The sequence below is a fragment of the Crocuta crocuta genome, unplaced genomic scaffold (genome assembly GCF_008692635.1).
Source record: "Crocuta crocuta isolate KB4526 unplaced genomic scaffold, BGI_CrCroc_1.0 scaffold127, whole genome shotgun sequence".
NCBI lineage: Eukaryota > Metazoa > Chordata > Mammalia > Carnivora > Hyaenidae > Crocuta > Crocuta crocuta.
Genome location: NW_027532008.1, coordinates 11,600,042 through 11,609,806, shown reverse-complemented (window position 1 = coordinate 11,609,806; position 9,765 = coordinate 11,600,042). Strand labels below are relative to the sequence as shown.

Below are 9,765 nucleotides of genomic sequence, written 5' to 3'. Positions count from 1 at the left end.
AGGGTAAGAAAAGCAGGTGGAGGTGTCTCAGCTGATTGACACCTTCTCCCCGCCCCCAATCTCCCGCCTGCCCCCGGTGACCTTTTCCCCAGATCCCAGGGTCCAGGCCCACCCCCGCGGGGAGGTGTGGAGAGCAGAGGCAGCTGGGATTGGCCCGAGCCAGCAGGGGCGTGTCCCGGGCTCGGGCAGCCCCAGGGGCGGAGCAGAGCAGGTGGACTCCCGAGATAGACCAGGGGCCACCGGCCGGCCGGTCCGACCTGGACGTCCGCCCTCCAGACATGGCCGCAGGCCCCCTTGGTCCCCAGCCCTGCGGCCCTGCAGGGGTGCAGACAGCCTAGGCGCCGCCACCCTAGGGCCTGGGCCCATGTCCCTGCCCGGGACGCCGCGGGCCTCAGGAACGGAGGCCACGGAGGCCGTTGCCCCGGCCGTGGACCTGGTGCTCGGCGCGTCAGCCTGTTGCCTGGCCTGTGTCTTCACGAACCCCCTAGAGGTGGTGAAGACGCGGCTGCAGCTGCAGGGGGAGCTGCAGGCCCGGGGCACCTACCCACGGCCCTACAGGGGCTTTTTGGCCTCGGTGGCCGCCGTGATCCGTGCAGATGGGCTGTGTGGCCTGCAGAAGGGGCTGGCAGCCGGCCTCCTCTACCAGGGCCTCATGAACGGTGTCCGCTTCTATTGCTACAGCCTGGCATGCCAGGCCGGCCTCACCCAGCAGCCTGGTGGCACCGTGGTCGCAGGCGCCGTGGCTGGGGCACTGGGAGCCTTCGTGGGGAGCCCTGCTTACTTGGTGAGTGCCGTGCGGCCATCCTCCACCACCCCATGACCCAGCTCCCCCCGCCACCCGCACCCCGGGCCTCTGGAGCTGCCCAGGCTGGCCCTCTGGGACCGGGCAGGACTAGTGGGGTGGGGCCGGCTGGGCGGGGAGCATCCCTGCCCAGGATTGGAATCTGCCCCTTGGCTCAAAGCACCAGAGACTTATCCTGCTCCTCATCCTCCTGGGGTCCCTTCCCCACCAGGCCTGAGCCAGGGGAGGGGGCGGCAGGACGCGTGCTCGCTGCACCCCAGTGGGGTCCCTGGTCTTCCTGTGGGGCCTGTGAGAGTTAGGAATAAGTGAGACCCCGTGTCCTTGGCTGGATGTCGGACTGTCATCAACCCACTTAGTCCTCAGAACAGCTTGTCAGGCAGGAGCGGAGGGGCCTGGAGAGGATTAAGTAACTTGCCCCCGGTCACACCAAGATGCAGACCCGACTTCAGAGCCTCACCCCCAGCCCTATTCCACGCCCCCTAAGCTGCGGGGTGAGCCCATGGAGCTCTGGGTGTCAGGGCGCGCTCCTCCGGGCCCTGTCTCACGTCTGCTCTCACAGGTCAAAACACAGCTGCAGGCCCAGACGGTGGCAGCAATGGCCGTGGGGCACCAGCACCATCACCAGGTAGGAGCTGTCACTCCCCAGAGCTCCCTGGGCCGGATGGGCTCCCGGGCCGGCAGGGGCTGCCCAGTGACCCGCTGTCTTCTCCCCGCAGAGTGTTCTGGGGGCCTTGGAGACCATCTGGCGACAGCAAGGCCTGGCAGGACTATGGCGGGGTGTGGGTGGGGCCGTGCCCAGGGTCATGGTCGGCTCAGCCGCCCAGCTGGCCACCTTTGCCTCTGCCAAGGCCTGGGTGCAGAAGCAACAGGTGAGGAGCGAGGGACACCTGTGCCCACCCCCAGACACCCTGAAGTAAGGGCCATCTGCCTCCCTTCTCCCTGTCTGCGCCCTCATCACACCCTAACGTCTCCAGCCAGACCCCCACCTAGGGAAGCCAAGGGGAGGTGACAGACAGCCCCTGAAGAGAGCTGAGGACCTTGGCTCTGCCCTTAAGGTCATGTCCCCAGCCTTTGTGCCCAGCAGGAGTGGGGGCCAGCAGTGACCCTGTAGCTGTGAAGGAGCTGGGGTGGGGGGTGGCTGGAGGGGCCTGGTCTGCTCCCCTTCCCCTAGCTCCCCCGGCCCCCACATGCTGGGAGGGGAGGGTGGGCATCATGTGGGTTAGGGGAGGGCACCTGCAGGCATCAGAGCCTGTGCCATCCCCACAGTGGCTCCCGGAGGACAGCTGGCTGGTAGCTTTGGCTGGAGGCATGGTCAGCAGCGTCGCCGTGGCTGCCGTCATGACCCCCTTCGACGTGGTCAGCACGCGGCTATACAATCAGCCCGTGGACGGAACTGGCAAAGTGAGCAGGGCCCAATGCAGGGGAGTGGAGGGGATGTGGGGAGCTAGAGAGCACCCTCTAACACACAGACACAGAGCCAGAGACATGCAGACATGTGACATGCACACAAACACATTGAGCCTCGTTGGCTGAGCACCTGTGTCCCAGGCATAGACTAAGCTTCTTCACATCTGGATTTTATTCTGTCCTCACAATCACCTTCCTTTTCCTGATGTGGAAACGGATACTCAGCAAGATCTGGTGACTTGCCTGCACTCACCCGGCTGAGAAGTGGCAGAGCCTGAATTAGAATCCAGGCCTAGGGGCGCCTGGGTGGCTCAGTCGGTTAAGTGTCTGACTTTGGCTCAGGTCATGATCTCACAGTTCGTGGGTTCGAGCCCCTCATCAGTCTCTGTGCTGACAGCTAGCTCAGAGCCTGGAGCCTCCTTCAGATTGTGTCTCCCTCTCTCTCTGACCCTCCCCTGCTCACACTGTCTCTCTCTCTCTCAGAAATAAATAAAACATTAAAAAAAAAAAAAAGGTTTAAAAGAATCCAGGCCTGACCCCACGGCCCCACAGACATGCACGGGCCATCACGTACCCCTAGTGCAGGTCAGGCTCAACACAGAGATGCCCTCCACGGACTGAGGGAGGGCTGGAATCCACCTGATCCAGGGCTGGGGCTGCCTGGAGGAAGAGACTTCTTAAATTTCACAGGTGACAGGGCCACCTTGCTATAAGCTGCCCTCACTTGGGGAGGGTCTCTCTACTGATGTGCCATAGTAGCCCCTACACACAGACACCCCTGGTTGTGCCAGCCAGGACTCCACGACCCCTGTAGTGATATCTGCCCTGTGTCTGTCCCCAGGGCCGGCTGTATGGTGGCCTCGCTGACTGCCTGGTGAAGATCTGGCGGCAGGAGGGCCCCCTGGCATTCTACAAGGGTCTGGGCCCCGCCTACCTGCGCCTGGGCCCCCACACCATCCTCAGCATGCTCTTCTGGGATGAGCTCCGGAAACTGGTTGGGCGGGGCCTGCACCAGGGCACCTAGGGGGTCCCCTCACCCCCACATCCCATCCCGACACAGCCCCAACAGCCCGGCACTTCGCAGGAAGCAATGGCCCTCGCCAGCTGAGAGTGGACGACTCAGGGCAGGCCACAGGCCCGGACTCTGCCACAGGTCTGAGGAGAGTGTGGACANCACCCCCCGCCCCAGGGCCAGAGCACCTGTTCTGGATGGCCAGCCACTCTGTTCTCCAGCAGATTCTCTTCCCTCCCTGTACTGGCTTTACCTTACCTGGTATGATAATCGCTGCTCTGGGAAACGGCCGTCACCGTGAGCTGGTCACTCACCTGCGTCAGCCTGCTTCGTCCTCGTGCGAGACAGTAAAACCCTCTTTTACCAAGAGGAAGCTGAGAACTCAGAACAGTGAAGTGCTTCGGCCAAAGCCACGCAGCTCTGAAGGGACTGAACGAGGACCGGAAGTCCCCTCTGCCCGGCCCAGGCCGGTGCCCCTGGCAAGAGCCAGGACCCCGAGGGCTGGAGTGTCCCCGGGAGTCACCATGAGGCACCGCGAGGCCGTGGCGCACCTCCGACGAGATGAACCACAGACGCTATTTCACCGCGTGGAGGCTGGAAGTCAGAGATCAAGGCATCAGTGGGCTTGGTTCCTTCTGAGGCCTCTCTCTCTCTCTCTCTCCCTCTCTCCCTCTCTCTCTCTGGCATATGGACGGACGGCCATCTTCTCCCCATGATCTCATTCCTTCTGTGTCTGTGTCCTAATCTCTTCTTATAAGGCCCCCAGTCATGTTGGATTAGCACCGCCCCTAATGTCCTCATTTTACCTGAATTGCCTCTTTAGAGAGCCCGTCTCCAAGTACAGTCACATGTGGGGGGGTTAGAACTTCAGTATATGAGTCGGAGGGGGGGACATAGTGTAGCCTTAACACCGGGAGCTTTTACTGACGGCTTCCTGGGAGCCCAGCACTGTCTGTGGGCGTTTGGACAAACCCTCATGACGTTCTGAAAGGGCTCTCTTGAGATGCCCATTCTTCAGATGAGGAGGCTAAGGCCCGGGGCGGGGGTGGGGGAGTGACCGGCTCAACGCGGGTAGCAGAGCTACGTGTCCTCGCCCTGGGCCCTTTCCCAGGCTGCAGCCGCAGTGAGTATGTTCCTGAGGCCCGTGCTGACCTTTGGGCTACAGAGACGGACAGCGAGTCCCTGGAAGGGGTGGGACTGGCCCAGGTCAGGCGGAGCCTAAGCCAGCGGCCCCACCGCAGCCCGCGTCTGCCGCGGCCCAGGGGCGCGCCTACCGCACACTCCAAACCAATAAAGTTTTCTATTTTGTTTACTTCAACGACTCCCTGTGCTGTAGCCTCGGTCTCCCCCCCCCCTGCACCGCCCCTCCCCCCACCTCCACCCTGGGCTCGCTCTCAGTCTGGGAAAGGAGGATCCAGAAGACGCGCCGCGCCCCACTGCGTCCAAGCCAGCGGAGGCCTGCCACCTAGCGGACGTGGGGAGGGTGGGCGAGGCAGGCTGCCCGGTGGCGGAGGGAGACGGGGGCCCAGCACTGGATCTCAGCCTCAGGCTGTGGGGGGGCAGACCCCCTTCTGGAACGGGCTGAGGGGGCAGAGCCCAGATGCAAGGCTGGGGGCTGGGAAGGGGCAACAGATAAGGCCTTGGGCTTCAGGAAGGCCCCCCGTAGGGCGGGGCCTAGGGTACGGTGAGAAGAATGGGCGCCCGACCTGAGCAGGGACAGGGGACAGAGACCAGCGCTGGTCTCATGCTGCCCAAATGCAGCGGCCCTGGGCAGGGGTTGGTTCCCAAGGCCCGTAACCCTACCGTCCTGAAGGTGTCAGGCCCCGGCCTCCCCTCCCCTCCCCTGCCCTGAGCTTCTGATCCCTCCCTGCCCCTCCCTTGCCTCCACTGACACCTTTGCCCTGTGACGTTGGTCTCTCTGGTGCAGACCTGGCCGGAGGCGGGGACCGATCCTGGCAGCGGCCATGTTCTCCCTGCCTTTCCTGCCCTCCTGGCTCCCCGGCCTCCCCTCCCTCCAGTGGGGCTTCAGCCTCCTAGACTCTGTCCTGCAAGGTGAGCGCCACCTCTCTGCCCCGCGCAGCCCCGCCCCCTCCGGCAGCTCTGGGCAGCTGCAGGGTGGACCCCCCCCCCACGTGGGCCTCCCACCACCTCTACCCCTGCCAAACTGCCTGCCCTCCCTCCTGCCCCTCAGGCCTCATTGGGGCCAGTGGAGTCTCGGTCCTGAACAGCCTCCTGAAGGTCTACTTCTTTGTGAACTGTGCCAAGTGAGTGCTGGCCCACCTAGCCCACTCCTGGGCCCTGAGCTGACTCTGGCCTCTGAGCGCAGGCCCGGAGGGAAGGGAACCCCATCCCCAGCCAGTGTGTCTGGGGGCACGGAGACCACCGCCCAGGCTGAGGCTGGTGCTTCTGCCCCTGCCCACGTCCACTCTGCCCCACAGCGACCCTGAGCGGCGGCTGGAAAAGCACCGGCTGCAGGCCCAGTGGGCCTCGCTGGAGACCCTGCACCTGGCAGGGCTGGCCCTGATCCTGACCGTCGTGGGGACCCGGGTGGCCGCCCTGGTGGTGCTGGAGTTCTCCCTGCGGGCCATCTCCACACTGCTGTCCCCGGGCAAGGTAAGGCTCCTGGAGGTGATGGGTGAGTCACTGCCTGGCCCTGGGCCCTAGTTTTCACCCCAGAGCACCCTGTCTCCTCAGCACCCCCTCTCTGTAAGACTGAGGCTGGAGGGTGCAGATGGCCCCCTGGGGTTGTGATGGCCAGTGCAGTCCCTGCTTGTAGCGGACGCAGCCACAGCCCCAAGAAGAGAGTGGCGGCGGCTCCTGGATTCCCGGCTCCCCGAGTGCATCACCTCGCGAATCCGTGCAGCCGTAGCGTGGTAGAGCTCTGCTGTGATCCCCACTTCACAGACGGGAAAACTAAGGCTCAGAGAGGGTAATTGGCTTGTCCCAGGTCAACAACGAGCAAGAAGTAGAGTCAGGCTCTGAACCCAGGACTTCGAGGCTCTGAGCCACAAACCCTCAGCAAGCACGTGGGTCCCAAGTAACAATCGTGACTGAAATTAAGCAGAAAGAAATGATCCCAGTAGAGCTTGTCTTTGACGGCAATACCCCTTCTTTTTTTTTTTTTAAGTTTATTTATTTATTTATTTTGAGAGTGAGACAGAGAGAGAGAGAGAGAGGGAGAATCCCATGCCAACTCCATGCTGTCAGTGCAGATCCCAAGACGGGGCTCGATCTCACAAACCATGAGATCATGACCCAAGTCGAAATCAAGAGTCAGCTGCTTAACTGAGCCCCTCAGGCGCCCCAGGGAATATTCCTGCTTTGGGAACAATCCCCAAGGTTCCTTCCGGCTCCAGCCGGAGTAGGAGTACAGAGTGGAGCCTCTGTACCTTCACGACCGCTGCGCCCGCACTCAGGTGAGGGGCAGCCTGAGCCCCCGGCATTGTGCCCTCCCTTCTCCCCCATCCCCCCTGCTCAGGGCGCACAGGGCTCCGAGTCGCTGCGGCTGCACCTGCTGTGCCAGTACTCGCTGGGCTGCGGGCTGACCTGCGGCCTGAGCTTCCTGCAAGAGGGCGCCCCGCACCGCACCCTGAACCTGCTGCTGGGCCTGGGGCTGGCCACGCTGCTCAGCACGGGCGCCCGGCGCCTCCGCTGCCACGTCCACCGCCTCTACGAGCTGCACAGCGGCCAGCGCTACTGCGGGGTCTGCCTGGGCCTGCTGGCCGGGGCGCACGGCCTCCCCCGGCTGCTGGCCCGCGCCCTGGCCGTGGCCTTCGCCGTGGGTGACCTGGCAGCCGTGGCTCTCATCAACCGGGACTTCCTGAGCACGTCGGACGCAGTGCGTTTCTGGACGCCGCTCGTCATCTGCTACACCCTGCTGGTCATCTACATGCAGGGTGAGGGCTGCAGGCGGGGTCCTGGGCAGATTCACTGGGCAGTCACACCCCTCTGTCTGACCTGGGCACGGCATCCTGCTTGGCCCTGGGGAAGCCAACAACAGCTAGACCGCACCCCTGCCCCCACAGGGCGCCCAGGCTAGTGACAGAAGCCGCGTGGGACAGCTGATGGAAGGGTGCAGCGTGCAGTGGGAGCCCTCAGGAGATGGGGCTTGAAGTGGGTTCTGAAGGATAAGTAGGACAGCCCGGGGAGAGGTGGTGAAGGGGGGCGGGGAAGAGATCCTGGCAGAGGGAACCGTATATGCTGAAGCCCAGAGGTGAGAGGAGGCATGGCACTGTGAAACAACTGAAAAAAGTGGTGTGTGGCTGTCACCGCAGGGCCATGGGGAGGGGATGAGGCCGGCCAGGTCGATGGGGGCCTGATGGAGAGCCCTCATCAGCCCAGTGTAGGCAGTCTGAGGAGAAGCCATTGCATGGCTTTCGAGAGTGACCCAGTCGGATGTGGGCTCTAGGGAGAACCGCCTGGCTGCAGGATGGAGATGGGGTAGAGGCGGCGGGACAGGGAAGGGCAGTCAGGCAGAGAGCGGCGGGTGCAAAGGCCCTGAGGTGGGAGCGAGTTTGGCTTGCTGGGGAGTAGTAAGGAATGGGGGCGAGTCAGAGATGAAATGAGGGCACACTTCCAACCAGGCAGGACATCACAGGCAAGGTGAGGAGTTTGGAGTTTACGCCAAATGCAGCGAAAGTCCTGGGAGGAAGCAAAGGAACGATTTCATCTCATCAATGTGTTTGGAAGGTCACTAGCTGCTGAGGAGACATGGAGTAGACACTTGACCTACAAGGTCAAGAACAAGAGCCAGGGGCCGCGGCTGGGTGGGGCAGTGGGAGGGGGGAGGGGGGCTCAGGTANGCCCGCAGCTTGGAGCTGGGGTGCACCCCCCCCACCCCCCCTCCCGCCCGGCTGAAGGCAGAGCATGACCTCGGGGAGGCTTGGGGGTAGACAGTGAGGCCGGTTAGGAAGCAGTGCCTGGTGCCAGGCAGGGGCTCAGAGAGTGGAGGCGAGGGAGAGAGAGAGGCGGCTGCGGGGGGAGGGGAAGGCTCGCACCACAGAAGGTTGGGGGGCAGCTGGGAGCCCAGGCCCCATCCCAGCTGGACCTCAGGGACTCCCTGCCCCCACAGAGGAGCAGCGGCAGAGCCCCGGCCTGCAGAGCCACGTCCAGACAGTGCTGGTCCGCATGGGTGGTCTCTTCGTGCTGCTTCTGACCGTGGGCAGCTGGCTGGACGTCCTGGGGGTCCTCACGTCCCTGCTGGGCGAGCTCTGGTGCCTGACCCGCATCCGCACCCTGCTGGGCCTTTGCCAGATACAGGTGGGCACTGAAGCCGCTGCTCGAGACAGGCCTGAGGAGCCTCGACAGCCCCGAGTTCAAGAGGAGCTGGGGTGACCTCTCTTGGGGTGGGGGCGGAAGGAGCGGAAATCCCCTCTTCCACCTGGTGTGAGCCTTTGACCCCTCAGAGGTCCTGCGTGGGAGGCAGGGCCTGGGTAACTGGGGGCCTGGAGCACCCCCGCCGGAGGATGGAGGAACTGAGGGGTGTCCTGAATCCACCCCCCCCGCCCCCATCCTTCCCTCAGGATTTTCCATCCCAGAGGCCTTCAGCTCCAAGGCAGCTGCAGCCCTCAGCACCTGGCCAGCCCCAGGGGCCGGCCCCCTCCTGACCTGCCTGAGCAAGGACTTGGAGTCTGTCTCGGGCCCACCCAGGCTCATCTGGCGGTCTTGACCCCAGGACTACCTGGGGGCAGGGCTGGACCCCACCTGAAGTTCAAGGGACTCTTGGGAGGGAGAGGAGGGTTCGGGGCTAGGGTCCTCAGAAGGGGGCACCTGGAGGCCACTGGGTGAACCCCTATTTTCCTCAGGATGGACAACGGGTACAGCTCCCTCAAACCTGCCTTCCCGGGGTGAGGGGGTGAGGGGAATGGGGGAGCACTGCATTCTCAGAGTGGCTCCCCCTTTCCTGGCCTCCCTTGCCCTCTCCATGAACAACAATAAAGACGATGTTCTCAACCTGCGTTAGCATCATGCACACAAAGAGAGGGAAAGAAGCTTTTCTGAGGCCACACAGCGCCTGAGGCTGGGGAAGACCCCAGGGATACATGCCGGGCTGAGTGCCCTGGGGTTCGGGAGTTCAGTATTGAGGTGGCTGAGGCAGTGACGGGGAAGCAGTGGCCTGGACACGCAGTCTAGCACCCACCTGCAGTCGTGCGTGGCTGGTGCCGTGTTCTGTCCCATCCCAGGCTGAGAAACAGCTGAAGGGAGGCTCGTCTAAGACAGGGATAATCCTTGCCATTTCAGCCTTGTTCAGCCTCGAACTCCCTGCAGGGCCCAGGCCAGGGAGGCGACAGAGCATCTGGGAAAAGGTTGGGTACCAGCCCCTCTGCTTACTTGCTGTGTGGCCTTGGGTGCTTCGCTGCCACTCTCTGAGTCTGTCAGAAGAAAAATTGCCACACGTAGGGTGCTTACGATGTGCCAAGCACTAATCCGGGCACGTTTACGATCTCATTTCATTCTGACATCAGCCTCAAGAGGCAGGTCCTGTTATCCCTTTTTACAGATCCAGAAACAGCCCCAGAGAGGTTATGTAACTTGCTCGAAGTCA

The 9,765-nt window shown here is 63.2% G+C and overlaps 2 protein-coding genes across 3 annotated transcripts; both read left to right on the top strand.

Annotated features, from left to right (window-relative positions):
- Nucleotides 1-287: 287 nt before the first annotated feature.
- SLC25A34 (solute carrier family 25 member 34) lies at nt 288-3,363 on the top strand. The gene is made up of 5 exons (XM_077775806.1): nt 288-784; nt 1,362-1,427; nt 1,519-1,671; nt 2,069-2,203; nt 3,051-3,363. The coding sequence occupies exons 1-5, from the start codon at nt 365-367 to the stop codon at nt 3,231-3,233; spliced, it is 957 nt and encodes a 318-aa protein (XP_077631932.1). The 5' UTR covers nt 288-364; the 3' UTR covers nt 3,234-3,363.
- A 1,259-nt stretch (nt 3,364-4,622) lies between these two features.
- On the top strand, nt 4,623-9,173 carry TMEM82 (transmembrane protein 82). 2 transcript variants are annotated; one of them, XM_077775685.1, is made up of 7 exons: nt 4,623-4,704; nt 5,149-5,273; nt 5,413-5,485; nt 5,660-5,834; nt 6,700-7,117; nt 8,293-8,480; nt 8,744-9,173. In XM_077775685.1, the coding sequence occupies exons 2-7, from the start codon at nt 5,186-5,188 to the stop codon at nt 8,825-8,827; spliced, it is 1,026 nt and encodes a 341-aa protein (XP_077631811.1). In that variant the 5' UTR covers nt 4,623-4,704; nt 5,149-5,185; the 3' UTR covers nt 8,828-9,173. The 2 variants fall into 2 exon arrangements, with proteins under 2 accessions (XP_077631811.1, XP_077631812.1); XM_077775686.1 differs by lacking the exon at nt 5,413-5,485 and having other exon boundaries at nt 5,734-5,834.
- Nucleotides 9,174-9,765: the final 592 nt, after the last annotated feature.

Coding starts and splice junctions, on each gene's coding strand:
- TMEM82 (XM_077775685.1), top strand. CDS start 5,186: ATGTTCTCCCTGCCTTTCCTGCCCTCCTGGCTCCCCGGCCTCCCCTCC. Junction 5,486..5,659: donor TTCTTTGTGAACTGTGCCAA/GTGAGTGCTGGC, acceptor TCTGCCCCACAG/CGACCCTGAGCGGCGGCTGG. Junction 7,118..8,292: donor GCTGGTCATCTACATGCAGG/GTGAGGGCTGCA, acceptor CTGCCCCCACAG/AGGAGCAGCGGCAGAGCCCC.
- SLC25A34 (XM_077775806.1), top strand. CDS start 365: ATGTCCCTGCCCGGGACGCCGCGGGCCTCAGGAACGGAGGCCACGGAG. Junction 1,428..1,518: donor GGCACCAGCACCATCACCAG/GTAGGAGCTGTC, acceptor TTCTCCCCGCAG/AGTGTTCTGGGGGCCTTGGA. Junction 1,672..2,068: donor CCTGGGTGCAGAAGCAACAG/GTGAGGAGCGAG, acceptor CCATCCCCACAG/TGGCTCCCGGAGGACAGCTG.